The following is a 19,004-nucleotide window of genomic DNA, read 5'->3' as shown; positions in this document are numbered from 1 at the left end:
TTGGATCGAGGAAAACAAAAAATATCGGATTAGTAGCCTACGAACATGAACAATTATCGAGGTAAGTTCGTGTAACTAAATTATGTACATTAATATGTTTGAATTGAATGTTGTATATGTGTGAATTGTATAAATGTCTTATGTATGAAAATTAGTCACATATCTGATAATACTCATTAAACGTTAAGCCCCGTTTGAATAAATGAAATTCGATGGATATAAGATTTTCTGTATTGGTTGTGATCCTGCATATGTTGCAGACACACCATAGCTCTTATAAGCATCCTATTATAAACCCTATTGAGCTTCGCATTACATGGTTCCTGCGATTATCCCGATTGGTATTGACCTTACATGTATTGCGGTCATACTGCAGCTCTTTGTGAGTGCCCTATTATATGATAGGTATGGATCCTGCATATAATGCGGACATACCACAACTCTTAATGAGCATCCCGATATAGGCTCTTTTATAAGTTTCCTGATATGGCTCACTTGAACTTCCTGATATATGGCTATCCGGAGCTTCCTAATAAAAGCTCTTCGGAGTTACCTGTTAAGCTCACATGAGCTTTCTGTTTCAAACAGTTATGAGTTTCCTGTTATACAACCTGGATAAGCTTCTTGTTACATGGCTCATATGAGCTTCCTGTTATATGGCTCGAGAGAGTGCTTTTTGATTATGTGCCCTAATGGGTGCCCCTGAATATGAGTTGACGGATTACAGATTTGTACACTTCGAGTGTACTACATGTGTATCTATCGATATTTCAAATAAAGTTAATGAGCAAAGTTCTGACATGGTTGAACTGAGCTTTAGATGATTTGTCATGGAAATGCACATGTTAAATGGAAATATGATATGAAAAGCATATGTATATGAAAGGTATTACACGATGAGCTCATCCTTGATTCTTGATGTGTAAATGTAATACATGACTAACAAGTTTTTTGAGATTATATGTGTTTAGGCAAATTGCCAAATTTATTTGGATGAAATTTGTATGCTTATTTTAAATGTAAATGAGTGGTAAGTTAATTTTCTATTATACGAACTTACTAAGCATAATATGCTTACTCTGTTTTACCTCCTATGTTTTGTAGTACTCAGAAGCTTGTAAAGGTTGGAACTTGGTCGGAGACACATCACACTATCCCTTGGACTTCTCGATATATAAATCAAACTAACTTTTGGTATAATGGCATGTATAAGCTAAGTTAAGCATAAAGAAGAAATATTTTGGTTAGAACTAGCCATTGGAATGGCTTGTAATAGTTATATTTTGAAGTAAAAGTATATATATTTGTGTGTAGCTTTATTATGCTTGGTATGTGTATGAAATGGTTAAGTGATGCAAAGCATATCGTTATATTGATGGCTAAATTGAGTTAGCACATTAAGTCTAATATGCATATAGGCGATATTATGTCATACTTATTACATGAATTTGGCTTGATTTGAACAGTTTGAATTGGTTGGTGAACATGTTTAAGTGTTTTTTTGTAGGTGGAAGGCAAATTGGGTGAGAAATAAGGCTTGGAAATGACCTTATTTTGTCCACATGGGCAGAGACACGGGCGTGTAGTTTGACCGTATGTCCCTTGCATCTTAAAATTTGAGAAACAGAATGCTTTGAATTGCTCACACGGGCAGAGACACGGGCATGTGTCTCAACTGTGTATGTCACACGGCCTAGCACATGGGCGTGTGACTTGGCCGTGTGACCCTTGCACCTAATTCTCGAAAATGAAATTGTCCACACAGCCTGACACACGGGCGTATGGTTAGCCGTGTGACCCAAGTCAGAGACTTACATGGGCATGGACACGGGCTAGGACACGGCTGTATGCTGCACATCGAATGCCCACATGGCTTGGGACACGGGCGTGTCACTTGGCTCACACGGCCTAGCCATGCGGGCGTGTGTCCCCTATACTTAAGAAAAATGTTGAGATTTTGTGAAAAATTCTTTAAGTTCTCGATTTAGTCCCTACTTGTTCCTAAAGCATAAATTAGGTCTCGAGGGCCCATTCAAGGGACATTATGATTGAATATGTTTAATTTTGGTTATGAATAGTAAATGACATGTGTAAACTGTTTTTAAATCTTTAAACTCCGATAATGCTTCGTAACCCTGCTCCGGTGACGGATATGAGTTATAGGTGTTATAGCTTACGAACTCTTTAATTTGAGATATTCAAGGCTTTGAAATATGGTTAAGAAGACATTTGTTGTTTTAAAAAAATATATTTCTCATATTAACAATATCACCTTAATATAGTATAAAGAAAACAAATGTTGGATTGTACTAGCATGTAGCATACTTCGTATATTTAGTCACAGGTGGAATGGAGATGATTTATATTGCAAATAGTACATGAAAGAGGAAGATCTTGATAATTTTAATGATGCATATTCAAATTTAGATGATGATGAATATAAATTATGTAATTGTATAATTACAAATTGTGCTACCAAACATGATATAGGGAATTACGATGTAATTAACCGTTATCAACCAAATACATTTAAGAAATTACAATTATCTGTAATTACAAGAGAGTATAATAATTACACTTTCATTCAATTACTCCGTGTTGTCTAAACAAACCTTAATTGACGATTGGAATAAAAATTTCAAATCCAAATAATAAAAGTACTCAGTATATAAATTACACCGGGATTACATTTTAAAAGGTGTTAAAATTGAAGCAGCACTAGCATAATTACACCTAAATGTAATTATAAAGAATTAATTAAAAGCTGAGCAATTGTCTTGATTTGGTGTGTGATCATTTATTCTCTTACCAAATTTAATCAAATAAAAATACCCATTTCCTTTTGTATATATAGATATTTTTGTAAAGCTAACCATACTCTTCTCAATAACTCCTAAACTTGACAATGGCCAACAATTGATGCATAATATTTGCTTAAATTTTGAATTTGAATCTCATGTTTCTTAACTCTAATTTATGGTCATAGTTGTTCTTTTTAACATAATGCCTAGAACCATCTAAAGTTTCTCTCTAACTCAAAAATAGGAGGATGATGCGCTTCAATGTACTCTAACCCACATCCTTCTATATTAACAACAATACTCATACTAATTAAACTAACAGTCAATCGAAAGAAAATAAATTAAAAGATAACATTTTGAAAGTAATGTATTTTTTATAAGTGGGAACATATAAATTTACTAATTACGCTAATGCTTTGCATTATTTGGCCATCATTGGATTCATATATCATATTATTGACAGTGGAAAAGATAATATAAATTTTGTAAATAATGAGTTAAACCCCAAGTGGAAAGAAGTTGTTGAGGCATTAGTTTCGGCTCCACCTTTTTATTAATTGCCTAATGCCTACATATCTGATCTCTTTTCCCTTTCTTTCATTCAATGTATGAAAGATTTTGTTTATTATTTTTTTGAGCCATGAGCAATATTATGTATACATCATTTTCAAAAACAAAATAAACACTTTTATAATCGTATTTAGCCCATTTTTAATATTTATGCTAAGATTTTTTTTAATTTTATACTCACATCTATTTATATTTTAATATCTAAAACATTATTTATGTCTTCAAATTAAATTTAATAATTAATTTATATTAATGGCTTAAAATTTGTATTTTGTACATTTAAGTGTTATTAACGAGTTGTAATTTTTTTTTATATTTTTATTGAAATATCATAATATTAACGAATTTGAATATCATTTAAATGTATCACAACATCGTATTTAAAATAGACATTTTAACTCTTCAAAAGTATTGTTGCCGATTCATACTAACAATGACAAGCTAATTGAGAGAACAATTGCTCGTAATAACTTTAGGGTACTAAAAAATCGATCATTTATTCATATGTGGTTAAAGTATTTATAGGAGAGTTCTTATTTTCCATTAGTGTGACATGGCAGATTGCCGTGAATAAGATTATTCTCATCCAATACATAAAAGACATGCACAATGGAACCCATTTGTTATTCATTCAATTAGTACAAGGTTACTATGCTTAATTAGGCCCCTTATAGCCTTGAAGGTATGTTCATACTTAAAAAGCATATGGTTGGCTCCTTTAAAAGGATGCGAATGGTGTTACAAAATGATGTTGAGAGTAAGTGGTCAGACAAGATATAATTCTAGATAGAGTCAACTGGGAGGTCAACAGTATCTCTAATACTAACACGTATTCGATTGACGTAGGAGTATAACAAATATTTTTTTTATAGTAACACTTAGCATTTAAAAACTAAATTGAACCTTTCAAAAGCATTTTTCAAGCAATCTAAACCCACCTTAAATTAAAACATAACAATTTAGAAAAATAATTAACATAATTTTTTCACATAAATTATATACATATATATATTTACAAAATCTAATATTCTTGAAAAACAATTCCTTTACACACGGGGTGATGACTTTTGACTTTGTTTCAAAAATATCACCATTACCAAAAAAAAAGTTGACAATATAAGATTGATTATAATGTAAAATTAAATCAATATTAAGCATAGTAAATTTAAAATCTAAAAGAATAATACATGATATATGCATACGATGGGATTAGGATATCACACATCCCAATTGCGTATGGTGTGTTGACTTTTGGTACAATGGTGTCTTAAATATTACTATTTATTTAAAGAATAAATTTTATTATTAATCCTTGCACTAGGTGAAAGTTGTTAATTTAATCATTTTACTTTAATTCAGTTTTTTTTAATTTTTGTACATTTCAAATTTTACTCTTGATTACGTGGTAGTTATTAAATTCTGCAAGTTAAGTTATGCCAATTTCAAAAATTGATGTGGTAAACTTATTAACACATATGTGGTATCATGTTAATTAGCTATTTTCACATATCACTCGTGAAAATATCAGCTAATGAATTTAATGAATGTCATTTGCATTATGATTGAAATTTCAAAACTAGAGAAGTATAGCAACTTAAAGTGATCCAATTGTAGAACATTAACTAAATCTAAAATTTTACGCATTGTATAAGACTAATAGCACAATTTAGCCAAAAAGATTCACGTGTTGCTGGTAGTGAAGACTAAAATTCAAAATTGGAAAGTATATTGACTATATTTGATCAAATGAAAGTATATGAAATAAATCTACAACTTATACAAAGTACATGGACTAATGATAGAATTTGATATTATTTAAATAACATAAATTGTAATATTATTATTTACGAAAAGGTTAAAATATGCTCTAAGTTTCAATACTTTTTCTATTGAAAATTATTTCTTCAAATTTTATTTCAAGAATTTAGTTCCCTACTTTTCTAATTTAAAATTCAAGTCAAATTATTTTTCAAATTTAGAATTATTACAAGTCATTGTTGAGTTACACGTTATCAAATAAGTAATTTTTGTTTCAAAAAATCACTTCAATAAATTTAATGGAAAATTTTAATAGCATTATTAATTAGATCTGAATTTTGAAATATGAAAAAATTCTGACTAAATTTTAAAATTACAAATAATGCAGGGCCTTATCGCAGATATTAACCTTTACCTACTCAAGGTGTGAAGTGTGAACGCAAGCACGAACGGTCAACATACTCTGCAGGCCATTAAATCCATGACAAAAAGCGTCGTATCTGACGGTAAGTAAAAGCACAGGTGTCGGCAGTGAATAAGATCTTTCCACGTGTAGACATAAGTGGGTACAGACAACGGATTGAATGAGTCTGACGTTAGGAAACCAGAGCTCGGTGGAGAGAAGGCCAAAAAAATAAAAAAATAGAAACAATTGTAGCTAAAACTTAAGAACAGTGGGTTAATGATGATTAATAAAGGTGATTAAGCGAGTTAATTAAGGAGCTGAAGTAGTATATAAAGTGAAGGGAGCTGGTGAGGATAAACCAAGTGAGGCTGAGTTTTTCACACCATAAATTTGTGAGAAAGAAAAAGAAGAGAGCCTTTTTTTTGTTCTTTGGTGAGATCTAGACAATTTGAGTGGTTCTGGTTTTTGTTGTTTGAAAATCTTTCCCCCTTTTCTCTATTAATCCCCGCTTCTCTGAATCCCTTTCTGTTAATCATCTGTCTTTTGAATCAAAATCTGATTTTTGGGTTTGTTTTTCATCAGTACTTAGCAAATGGGTCAAAAGCAAACTTAGACAAGGATTTCTTGAAAAGTCAGGTGTTTTCAGAAACGAGATCCAGTTTTTTTTTTCATTTCCTTCAGCTTTGTTGATATAAAGTTTCAATATTTGTTTCTATTACAAGGTAAATCTTAGAAAATTTCTCATTTTTTTTCGTCTGTAGATAAATTCGCTTTGTGGGTAATTTTTGATCCCTCAAAGTTTTAAATTTTTTTTTGGTTGGATTTTAAAGGGTTGTCTATTTTTAAAAAGAAAAACCTCTTTTAATCCGTTCTGGATTTAGGACCTGTTCTTCAAGTTTTGGTAAGAAACAGGTTAATTTTTATTTTTAATTTGGTCCTCATCTTATTTCTAGTTTTAGTGTAATGGCAGCTGCAATGGATTTCATTAGTAGTGGAGTAGATCAATCAGATCTATATGGGGGAGAATTGATGGAAGTTCTTGAACCTTTTATGAAAAGTGTTTCCTCCTCTTTCCCCTCCCCCTCCCCCTCCCCTTCCCCTTCCCCTTCTTCTCTTCCTTCTACTTCTTACCTTTCTTTCTCTTCTTCCGAAACACAGCCTAATTTTTACCCAGATAGCTGTTCTTACCCTTACCCTACACAAATGGACTCATTATCATGTCCCAAACAGCCTCAAACTGGTTCAACAATTGGGCTAAATAGCTTGACACAAGCTCAGATCCATCAGATCCAGCTTCAATTCCAACTCCACAACAACCAACCAAGCTACCTTTACCAAAGTTCCCAACCCAACACCATCAGCGCCAACAGTAACCCGATGGTTAGCTTTCTTAGCCCTAAACCTGTTCCAATGAAACACGTGGGTGCGCCATCCAAACCCACCAAGCTTTACAGAGGAGTTAGGCAACGCCACTGGGGAAAATGGGTCGCTGAGATCCGGTTACCTAGAAACCGGACACGTCTTTGGTTAGGCACTTTTGACACTGCCGAGGAAGCAGCCTTGGCTTATGACAAAGCAGCTTATAAACTAAGAGGTGACTTTGCGAGACTCAACTTCCCTAACCTTCGCCACCACGGTTCCCACGTTGGTGACTACAAGCCTTTGCCTTCTTCTGTTGACGCTAAGCTTCAAGCCATTTGTGAGAGCTTGGAACAAAACCCTAAGCAAGGGAGCAAGAAGAAATCATCCAAGGTTACGGCAGACACCAAAAGCAGGAGCAACAACAAATCCGACATGGCAGAGCCAAAGCCCGAGGAGAATACAGCGAAAGTGGAGAACTCCTCATCTTTGTCTACGGTTCAATCCGAGAGTGAGGGTTCGGCTGTATCTTCACCTTTATCAGATCTTACATTCTCGGATTTCGACGAACAGCCATGGCCGGAAGTCGTTTCTTCTTCGGAAACTTTTATGTTGTCCAAGTACCCTTCTGAGATCGATTGGGATTCCATCTAAAAGCCTGAAGGGAAAAACCCATGTTTCGTTTTCTGTGTAAGTCTTTTGTTGTTTAGGAGTTTCCTTTCATGTATTTGGTTTTATTTTGTAAAGCTAGCTGCAATGGGGTTTTTGGCAGTTGCAGTGGCATGTATTTTAGGTTATTAAGAGTCTGTTAATGAATGTAAGTGCTTGTGTTCATAAGAATTTGTGATTTTCTCCATGCTGGTCAGCTCGTTTTTTTTCTTGCTGAACCAAACGGTGAAATTTGTTAGTGTCTATAAAAAAGGTTGATAGCTTTTGTATTTTGTACGAATTAAATGTTATTTATGTTGTTGTTTTCTTCATTTTCTGATTTCTTGGAAGAGATGAGCTTTTATATCTGTTAAATAAAAAATTGCAGTAATGTATATATTTGAATTAAATTGTGTTACATGCAGAAATGTTTTGAGAGAAGGTTGTTGAATGGAATTGAATTAGTAATATGTTTAGAAAGCTCAACGTATAAGTATAGTTGGTTTAGTGACAAGTTACAGAACCGTGAAATGATGGGATATTGAATGTGTTTTGAGTCCCGAGAATGAGTCAGAATTCAGGTGCTTGGCACAAACCAGGGAAGAGTTTTCTTGGTATCTTAAAACCACCTAACAATCAATAGACCCAAGACACGAAGGTTTAAGTAGTTTACGCCGATGGTGGGGAACCTCTCTACCTTACCTTGGCGTAAAGTAAAATTTAGTCCTGTTTTCAACCGTCACAATTTCTTAAGATTTTGTCTTACACAAAACAGTGCCTTTACTTTAAAGTAACGCGTTTGCAACAGCTCTTTGTCTGTGTGCGTAATTGAATTTCAATCATGATTATGGACGCACGCGTGCTCCTTTTTTTTCGCTCATAATCATGCAGGCCTCTCTCCACTTTCAGATTATCCATATTCTTTCTAAATCATCATGTTATCATTACATGCTAACCAAAAGAAGCATTAATATCTCCGACATAATCATGATTTTGGGTCCAAAATAGCTTATAAGTTGGGATTGAATTTGATTTGAATTCATCCTTCTTTTCCACTTTTTTTTTCTTATCAAAGTAAGGCATCATAAATAGAGGACGACACTATTTTTTATTTACTATTTGTAGTTTAATTAAGATTTTTTAAAAAATAATTTCAATTTTAATAGTTGTGTCATCATCTTCAAATATTTATCAAAGTGTAAACGCAATCTGTCAAAATGGAAGAAAGTTGAAATTAATATAATATAGGAAAGCAAGTTGGCTTGGAAGTTACTAGTTAGGCAGGCAGCATAGAGTAGTACAGTAGATGGTGGTGGTGTCAAGACCAATCCATTCATTTGAAAATTGCTCAATCCCAACTCATTATTATCATTTGGGGGTCCGTTTATGATTGGTCAAAATTGAAGCAGTGGAATGAAATTGACCCAAATTTGTGTCGATACATCTTTTATATGAACCGATCAATCGATATAATTGGAGCATAGACGAGAGAATTGTGTGAACAAAATTTCAGTCGGTAATGAACGAACAGGCCATGGGGTAAGTACGTGTCAATGGTCTATCATCTTTGCTTGCTTCAATTCCCCCCAACTGGAATTAAGATGAAGCAGAAGCCCCCCAGTTTCAAGCCACCAGCTCTATCCATCATCAATTGAATTTACCTATCTCCATCTTCTTTTCCATTGCTTTTTGACCATGGTATATACACGAGTCTATTATTCCCGAAACTGCGAAAACGCCTGCCGTACAATGCACAACACCTATCCGATTGTAACATACATATATACTCAACACATTACACATCAACCATGAAGGGCAAAGGACAATTACCTCCAACTATAGCACAAACGTTCGTTAGGAAGTGCAAGAATGAGACATGTCCCTCTGCGAAAGTCACCTGCGAAATGAAGTTTAAAACAAGCTCAGTGAATTAGCAGGACTCATAATCGAAACAATTTGAAAAACAGTCCTAACTTAAGCTAACATTTATTACACCTCCCTTTAACAGATCTCTAAGGCTTTCCCTTGTACATATGAAAGTGGCGAGAAGAGAACATTGAAGGTGATGCAGACATTGAGATTGCATGAAAACAAAAAAACAGAGGAGAAACCAACCTTGATAGGAGAAAGGTCATAAATGAAGAAAACTCCTACGAGGTTATCGAGAAGGCCTCTTTCTGCACCTTTAAAATGCTCTGTTACAGAAAACTGCAATACCAGTCTCTCATGCATTAATCATTTTGACTAAATGAAAGAATAGGCCAAATCGAATCTTTTGCAAATTTTAGTTACACCTGATTTGACTGGATAGTGTGTCCGTTCTCATCTTTGTACATGGTAGGAACAACCTACAAGAGAGAGTTTATTAAAAATCCCTCAAACTAACAGACCCTTTTCTTATTCAAAGCTCATTTAGAAACAAGAACTGCTACATGTATCTGACGCAAAATTGAAGAACCCATGCCCCCTTAAAATGACTATGAGCCATCAATCCACTCAAGAGGTTACAACATTAGTAATAATTCTTGCTGCTCAGTCTAAGGGATTGCATTATTCTTTCATGCTCTCAAGGATTAGTCACACTAGCATTTCAAAATGGAAATGTTTAGGGATCTCTTTGCTAGTGTCACTAGCATTTCAAAAAGGAAAAGTTTCAATAAATTTGACAGCATGAACTAAGTTTACAATGATTAAGTTAATCAGGCAGACTTTTTATGTATTGCACCATTAAGGTTTCCATGTAGTGTCTTTATCGAATATTTGGAAAGATTAAATTTTAAAACAGTGTTAGATCATGTAACATTTATATATGCAGAAGTTGGAGTGGAGATGTCACATGTTGCAAACACTAACAGGCTAATGGAATAAAATGAAGTACTAAAAATAAATTAGTGTACATCCAGGGTAATGTCCTGCCTTCAATTACTAGATAGAAGAGATACCTGATAAAAATTGGAGAATATGATCATAGTGGAGAAAAGGTGCATTCACCCAGAAAGCTAACCTTGATAAAGTACTGGTACATCCCAATTGGTTGTTTTTGCATCCATTGGACACTGAAATTTAGAAGAGAGAAATATGAACAGCATAAATTAAAAGAATCATTTGCTAACATCCAGCTTTTGTACATGGCTAACATTAAACGATTAAGTAGAAATTTGGCAGTACCCATCAAGAGGATTCACCACACCAGGGAAATGATCTCCAAAAGCTAACCGATTGATCGTGTGACTTAACTGCATTAAATGTACATGAAGCATGATTAGATTGGGTTAGATAACCATTTTTCCATATAAGACAAGCTAATTGCATAAAGAATGCAAATAATAGGGTAAGGCCTTACATTAAACCTGTTCTTTCGAAATGCTTGCAAGTCATGTACATGAATATTTGATTGGTCAAAGCTTTTCCCAGGTGCAAAATGAAAATTCCCTGCCACCTTTTTAACTTCTAAGGAGCCATAAATATTACACCCCTCACCTTCTTCATCCTTAATCTTCTGAAAAAAGCCCTCTCTCTTGCACTGAACGCCAGAAAACAGAACAAACACATAAACCAAGACATAAACCAGGGTCAAGTCATGTAGGCCAACAGTAAAGGAGAAACAGACAATCTTTAGATGAGCAAACCAGAAAGCAAATAAAGTACAACTACACTTGGACAAGCGTACACTGTTGATATTGGCTCACGCAAACCTCACTTGTATATTTAGACTCCAGAATGAGTGATGGAAATGGATATGTGTATGACATGGGTATGTTCATTATTTAAATTTTTCTATGTATTTGGAGTACTCTGTAGGCATTATAAGGAGGGGAAAGAGGTTTTAGTGTATGCTATGGCCTCTACATAGCTTACCAAAATAAAAATGAACACAAGCATGATTATCAATATCAAAGACAATAAAGGCAAAATCAATATTATTTATCCCTGCACATATGACTATGCATGTCTCATTCCAATTGAAGTTACCTAAAAATTAGATAGAGCTCTAATGCACACAGACCTGTTCAATCAAATCCAGATTTGACATAGCCCAACCTTTCTTTCTGTATGCATCACGAACTTCCTCACAGGAGTTGCAACACTCACCATCAATCTTCAAGATGGAAGTGAAGAGAATGTTAGGGCAGGTTAAATAAAAATACCTGGAGCAAGAAAATAGTACTTCTTAACTGGACTTGTTTCAATGATTTTTCCCTATCTAAATACTGACGACATGAACTGCTTCTTCACCCTCTAATAAACCACATCCAAAACGAAAGACATTAAGGAAATAGCCAAAAGAAAAAGAATAAATGCTACTTATCAAAAGTTTTATATAATATCTAGGCAAAGCATCACAAAACGATACTTATTAGGATTAAGAGGATAAGGTACAGGGACCTATACAAATAAAGTCAAAGATCCTTCATATTCAGGACAAACATACACCCAGTGGATTGACTTGTATCACAATGAACTAGCTGATGGAAACCAGATAGATGAAGCATACAGATTCTGCACCATAACATGAACCACAATACGTCTCATTGTGCTCGAGCCTGCCACCTTGCCTCTGTAAAGGCTTTTCCATCTGTGAGAAGCAAAATAATTATGAGCAGAGAGAAATGCAAAGGTCAAAAAGTAAGCTGAATGTCTGGTTTCTATGATCCTTTAAGGGAAAAAAAGAAAGTGACTGTGAAATCAACTTCGAGCAATATAGCTAACCTTGCGAGAACCAACCCCATCCGGTCTCACTTCTATAACATTGCCATTTACATCTAACCTGTCCTTTACTATGTCATGTTTCTGCAAGTTAGATAAAAATAAATGACATTATGACTTTAGCAGCAAGTACATGCGCATGCATTTCCTTTACGACACTTGACGTAAGACAAAACCCATCAATATAAAATTGGAAAAAAAAAGCATGAGATCTTGCAATACATACAACATCAAGGTGTTGCTCTCCACTTATGTCAATTGCATCAAGGCTGAGAATTGAGCATGCGATAGCAGGGAATGTGACATCAAACTGCACTTTCAGATCCAAAAGGAACATTAAGAAATTAGAGGGGATAATCCCAAAGGGCCTACATCGCATTACGATGAATGAAACTTAAAAAAAGAAAGAAGAAACAATTATAACATTTACACTCAATTTTGATAATGTAGAACATCCGAATTAGCATATAATAAAGAAATTATAAGTCGAAATGGAACATGGACACAGAAGGAATCTTCAGAAAATTTGGAAGTTAAGATTACATTAATGCGTAGAGTTTCCCCTCTTGAACTGTCAACCACAAGCTTTGTTTCAACCACAGGGTGCAGATATAATCCTACAACCGAGACCACAAAAAAAGAAAGACATTTTGATGGAACAGATCAACTAAGTCGTATATCATCAAGAAGACCAAATCAATTTAAATTGAGGGAAGAACATAACAGATCCGAATCATAGAGCAGAGGAAAGGAAGTTACGGATCTCGGAGAAGAAGAGCAAGAGCATAACGACGGAGGAGACGAGAGTGATGAAGCCACCGGAGAGTGTTCGGCTGTAGAAATCCTCATTTACCTTTGGATATGCATCTAAATGCCTTAGCTTATTCATTAATCCTTCCATCAATTCTATAATTTTCTTTACATTTCTTTTTCTATTTCATATAGAAAAACAAAATGATTCGTTTTCTTCTTAGCCTAAAATTCAAATATATATATATTAAAATTAAATCTATTTCGCTGGGATAAATATACCTAAATCACATCGTTAAAATATGCTGTGTTAGTTGGGCTGAATAAAACTTTTACGAAATTTAAGTGATTAAAAGTTTAATTTTTCTTCCATCTTTTAAAAAAAAAAAATTTCTTCTGGAAAATTATTTATCTAGAAAATACCTCATGTTACCTGAATATTATTGCATGGCATGTTAAATATTTTAAACCTTGTTGAATTATTTAATCACGGAATGATAAAAATTTTCTGTTTAAATATTAGGGTTTTATTTAAATATAACTCTCAACTTTAACATAATTATGCTTATACAACAAAACTATCGTTGTTAATATGACATGGTCGACAAGAAAAAAAAACTTTAAAATCAAAATTAAATAAGAAAAACACATGTCTAACTTTTTATTGAAAAATACAGTAAAATATTTCAATAGCTTTTTCAATGATGAACCAATTTTTTAGAGTTTCCTTCCTTTTTTTTAAACTATAAAAATAGTTATTTATGTATAATTTAAATTATGTTCTGGTCACTGATATTATAATTTCTAACATTTTAATCACCGTACTGGTATCTAATGTTAACAGCATCACAAAAGTCTCATGTGATATAAATTATACCATTAAATATTGATATGTCATTCACGTCATTGCTATGTAATTAAACACGGTATTTTAAAATTTTTAACCTTTTCTTTTCTTTTTTACTTTATTCTTCGCTTATCTCTCCGTACTCCTTATTCTTAGTCATTGCCTAGCATTTAACTCCAACTCATGCACACCATCACCCAACTCTCAACCATTGACCATCTCAAACCACTATATATTCACTATTCCAGCTCCACCAATCGAACTACAACCCCAAGCTCACACACAATACACTTTCTCCCAACTCACCCTCTTCAATAGCTCTTTTTCTCCAGCCTTACAATATTCACACCCCACAATTCAACATCACCACCATTCATGATCATTATCTCCACCTCTCTTGACTCAATTGCCTTCACTATACTGATCACTCTTTCCTCACCATCCCTATTACACCTGTAACTGAAATCAAATCCCTCAAACCATTACTCAACAACAACAAAAACAAAAAAAAAAAAAAACAAAAAAGGGGCTTTCCTAAAGCCTATTGGGGAGGGAGCTAACTATTAAGCAATGTAATGTCATCAATGTTATATTTAATCAAAGTGACTACAATAGATGAATCTAAGGAGTCTAGTAGTCATTTAATTAGTATATACTGGTGTCATAGGCCACGGATCAAAGCTTGTGACGAATACACATAGAATGTCCCATGGAGGTCAACTGATTAAATGATGCTCATTTGACCCACTTGAATTGGCCCGATTCACAGAACACATGTAGAAACCCATCTATTTGAAGCCATGGTGGCCTAGTGAAACACTCTAGTAGAATTAGAGTTACCATGGTAATTATTGTAAATCTTAAGAGATAAAGATGTATAGAGTTTAAATCACTTAGGATTTTCATCTTGTAGATTGGCACTAATCGTAGTGTTGATGTAATTTGATCTATATTGTTGAATCTGGGGGAGCTCAACTATAGATAGATGCATTCCTTCTCATTTTTAATGATCCCCTCTACTTCATTCTTAAGTTAAAGAACATTTTGAGAGCATTTACTCAAACACTTAGTGTGTGCTATTTTTATTTGGCTTTTCTGTTCTTTCATAGCTTCTTTCTCTTTCGAGTTTACTTCCACTTCGCTTCAGTGCCTTACAGAATTTCTGCAAGAATTCTCCTTTTTGGAGTGTTATGTAGAATTAGGCAGATTTAAACCCAATAAATCGTTTAAGATAGTGCGATTTACTAGGCTAAAGTTTTAGCCCCATGACACTAGAGTCTCATTAATTACTAGATGCATGAATAGAAACTAACAATCACTTGCAACAACTATATAAAGGGTTGTAAATGATGAAGCCGTTATAAGTGTAAGAGAATATGATGTGAGTAAAAAAAAAAAATTCATTCCATATTGAGTGTCCCTTCCCTAGGGATTGAAAAAAAAAACTCAAAACCAATGGGTTCCTAGTCAATTCGAATAGATAGGGTTAGTTTTTTGAAATCGGTTTTAAATTGGATTGGGTTAGGTTAATTTTAGAAAATGGCCGGGTCAAATTTAATGTGAATCCTCGAAATATTTATGAAATTGCCCTCCTATATATTTAATTTATTTGATCCTCTTTTTAAATTAAGATCATCCTCTTGGACAGTCTGCTCAGTATTTGTATTAATGCCGAAAGAAGGAATGAATTTATCCTGAAAAAGAGATCTTTTCCTTTTTCGTTCGAACTGTCTGTGAGTCCCGGTTCTCCATCAGGCAGTTTCTCCTCCTTACGCTTGACTTCTTTCGTTAGACGACTACCAATCTAGAACTCAAAAGTTTAGAAATATAAATTTTAGACATTTCTTACAATATTTTCATAAGTCTAACAAATTTCATTGGTAACACCATCATAAAGATAAGAGGAGAAAAATGAATTTAAAATTCACTAAATTGATATAATTTAACAATAAGGTTGATAGTGATTTGAGTTGTAAAATATTATAATTTCTATGGTTGATTAATAAATAACTAGATTTAGCCAAAAGAAAATATTGTTGATACTTAAAAAGTCCTTTTAGTTTTAGATGAAGCTGAACCATGGACATCTTATGTCGTGAGAAAAGCAAATAAACAATTATATAGTTGGGAATAATAAAAGAAGGGAATCAATCTAATTAATTAAGTCAAAATATATATAGAAAATAAGCTTTGCTAAAATTTGTGGTATGTGTATCTTTGATTTTATTTGATGAAGAGTTAATTTCAATAGCTTAACACTATGAAGAGTAGTTGATTAACATTTTTCATAATAATTTTACTAGTAAACTTACAAAAGGCATAGGCTTCCAAGAAAGTTGGGCCGAAACACTCCTCCCTGTGTTATTCTAAGCCCAACTAACAGTAATAAAGTTTCAGCTTTAATAAACATAAGAATAATCTTTTTTCTTGCAGAATAAAGCATCCCTTTTTATATGCAAAACAAATTAATGAAAAAAAATAAAATTATTTGTATTAATATGTTAGCTCCACGCAATCTAAGGACCTTTCCAGACAACAATATAAATGTAATTTAGATCCTTGATGAAAAGCACGTGAAGGTCCAAATTGGGTTGAGTTGTGTCTCAATCATGCATCAAAATCCAATCAAACCATAGGGGTAACTTATGTTGAATTCAAATCAAATAATTATGTCCAAACCATACACAAATGAATGCGAGTTCGGTTCATCTCACATTCTTCTCTCTCTAATCACAACTTTTCCATCACGGGCACCATTTTTGAATTAGACTTCTACCAAATAACAATCACACCTATGTTCTAACAAACCTCACCTTTCAAAAATAATGACACTAGTAAATTTATTATCAAATCAACCATGATACTTAAAACTTTTTAAGTTTTTTAAAAAAACTTTTTTTTTTAGAATTCTAAAAGATGTGTTATTATCTAATTCATTGACAATTTATAGATTCATTGAATTTGCCATTCAAATTTTCGTTCATATGCAACTGGATAAATTTACTAATAGTTATAAAACTGAGATGAACACCAAAATTTTAGTTACATAGTTCAAAAACTTCCTACATCTTTGTGGCTTTACCTAGAGTGTAATCTATCATAAATCAACATGCACAAAACATGATATAACTCCAACTCACTCACCAAATTGCAACCTCACGCTCATACTCAATATAGAGAACTTTCCCCAAAAAAGACTTCCCTCTTAAAAGCTTAGTTGTAAACTGAATAACAAGACTAATTACTTACAACGAATTTGCACTAGAATAAGTTTCTAACTTAAATAGAATGAGTGCTCTCTATCTCCACACAGACCAATACATACTTTTTTTGAAATTTATGATGCCATCGAACTTATCAATATCAAACCTTGTTGCTTCCATCTCTGGACGGGTTGAATGTGGAAACCGATCAAGCTCTAATACTAGTTTGTTGGGGATAAACTCTATTAAGTAACAAACAAGTAAAATATCAAACAAATTGAAAAGATCGAACCCAAATATTTACGTGAAAACCCCCTTCGAACAGGATAAAAAACCACGGGCAAAGATAATTTCACTATAACGGCAAAAACGAAAAGTACAAAAGATAGAGATAAAGCTAAACCTCGAAATCCAAAATAAGAACCCTCAAAACATAAACACAAAATTCTCTGAAAGCTTGTAAAAGCTAATACCTAAATGTGTAATGGGTTATTTTTCTAGGGTGGAAAAAGACCTATTTATAGGCTAAATTCATAGGTCAAATAATATTAAAATAACCTACACTAATAAGAGCCTAAGTGAGAAACTAATAATAGAGTTTGACTGGGAGAAGAAAAGCCAAAAAATGCAAGGTATAACTCCATATCACAAAATGTTGTAGGCCTTTGAAGTGAACATGGCCTAACTTATCATTCCATAGCTCCAGATCAAATGAGCTAACTTTCAAAGGTCCAATCTATCTATAGCAATCATCGAATGTTCTGGAACCTTCCGTAACTTGCTCATTAGACTTGCTAGTTACTAGGCATTTATCTTTTGTGAAGTTCATGAACATCTCCTGGTCACAAAGTTGAGTAATGCTTATTAAATTTGCCTTCAAACCTTCTACAAGAAAAACATTCTATAACTGAGATATGCCTTCAACATTAAGAAAACCCTTTCCAAGAATATTGCCTTTTTTACCATCACCAAAGGTCACATTGCCCTCATGATTTTCTTGGAAAAGCTTGAGAAAACTACTTTTACCAATTATGTGCCCAGAGCATTCACTATCAAAGTAACACACATTATTATTTGTAACTTTCATTGATTGATGTGCAACAATAAAACAATTATGGTATTTTATTCTTCAGACTAGCTTTTGATTCTCTCATGTTTGATGTTCCTCGAGTTGTAATTGAAGTCACATCTAATTTATTTCTTCTCAGATCCTTTAGAAGCTTAAAACACATTGGCCTAATATGGCATGAGAAACCAGAGTAGTGACACATAATTCTATAAGTATGCTTGTTACGATCCTCAATTTTAATAACTTCAGTCTTTTTGGAACACTTTGATTGATCAACAACTCCTTTCACTATTTTGTCTTCTTTGTCCACATAACCAAGTCCTCCATTAACAAGGTCTCTTCTACCAACTGCAAGTATTTCATCTAGCTTATCACTGCTAAATCCTAGCTTCTTCAACACAAATTGAACAACATGCAATTCTTTTAGTGTGAATTTTTTTCCTCAATCCACTTCACTAATTTTTTTTCTCCAACTTTAACAAGGAGTTTTTATCATTGATTCTTCCATTGGCCTTGTATGCTTGATCCTACTTACCTAACATGGTTTTGTAGATCTCTATGAAATCACCAATTTGCTCAGTGTTAGTGTCACTTTAGCCACCTGAGTTAGTTGCACCTGAAGGAATAACTTGGGAAGTAAAGGCAACATAGTTCATGATATGCTCCTCATCCTTTTTTGAACTACTTGAATAACCTTCATCACTCTAGGTAACACAAGTTGCCTTTTTCTTTTTCTTCGATGTATTGATACATTCAACTTGAATATGGCGAAAACATTGGCACTCATAGCACTGCATCCTTTCTTTTTCTTTTTGGGTGCATTGTCATTGGTCACAACTCCATTGTCTTTTGTCTTTGTAGGTTTTTCTTTATCATTGGTCTGGGT

General features: G+C 33.5%; 2 protein-coding genes across 2 annotated transcripts; one reads left to right on the top strand and one right to left on the bottom strand.

The window, feature by feature from the left end:
* The first annotated feature begins 5,747 nt into the window (after positions 1-5,747).
* On the top strand, positions 5,748-7,874 carry LOC107905038 (ethylene-responsive transcription factor RAP2-4). Its single transcript, XM_016831587.2, has one exon. It carries the CDS (start codon positions 6,499-6,501, stop codon positions 7,546-7,548), a length of 1,050 nt encoding a protein of 349 aa, XP_016687076.1. The 5' UTR covers positions 5,748-6,498; the 3' UTR covers positions 7,549-7,874.
* Positions 7,875-8,752: 878 nt separating this feature from the next.
* Positions 8,753-13,300, bottom strand: LOC107905037 (endoplasmic reticulum-Golgi intermediate compartment protein 3). The gene is made up of 13 exons (XM_016831586.2): positions 13,009-13,300; positions 12,793-12,866; positions 12,476-12,559; positions 12,253-12,333; positions 12,038-12,118; positions 11,549-11,641; positions 10,886-11,065; positions 10,711-10,778; positions 10,547-10,598; positions 9,837-9,890; positions 9,658-9,750; positions 9,373-9,439; positions 8,753-9,281 (listed from the first exon to the last, which is right to left on the bottom strand). The coding sequence occupies exons 1-13, from the start codon at positions 13,148-13,150 to the stop codon at positions 9,190-9,192; spliced, it is 1,161 nt and encodes a 386-aa protein (XP_016687075.1). The 5' UTR covers positions 13,151-13,300; the 3' UTR covers positions 8,753-9,189.
* Positions 13,301-19,004: the final 5,704 nt, after the last annotated feature.

This window comes from Gossypium hirsutum, chromosome D05 (assembly GCF_007990345.1).
Source record: "Gossypium hirsutum isolate 1008001.06 chromosome D05, Gossypium_hirsutum_v2.1, whole genome shotgun sequence".
Lineage (NCBI taxonomy): Eukaryota > Viridiplantae > Streptophyta > Magnoliopsida > Malvales > Malvaceae > Gossypium > Gossypium hirsutum.
Note: the sequence above shows the minus strand (reverse complement) of the source record. Positions and strands in the feature narration are given on the sequence as shown.

What these genes read in the sequence shown, in the direction of transcription:
- LOC107905038 (XM_016831587.2), top strand. Translation starts at nt 6,499, where the DNA reads ATGGCAGCTGCAATGGATTTCATTAGTAGTGGAGTAGATCAATCAGAT.
- LOC107905037 (XM_016831586.2), bottom strand. Translation starts at nt 13,150, where the DNA reads ATGGAAGGATTAATGAATAAGCTAAGGCATTTAGATGCATATCCAAAG. An exon ending in GTGGTGAATCCTCTTGATGG is followed by an intron (nt 10,599 to 10,710) that starts GTACTGCCAAAT and finishes TCTAAATTTCAG; the next exon opens with TGTCCAATGGATGCAAAAAC. An exon ending in ACACTATCCAGTCAAATCAG is followed by an intron (nt 9,751 to 9,836) that starts GTGTAACTAAAA and finishes CTGGTATTGCAG; the next exon opens with TTTTCTGTAACAGAGCATTT.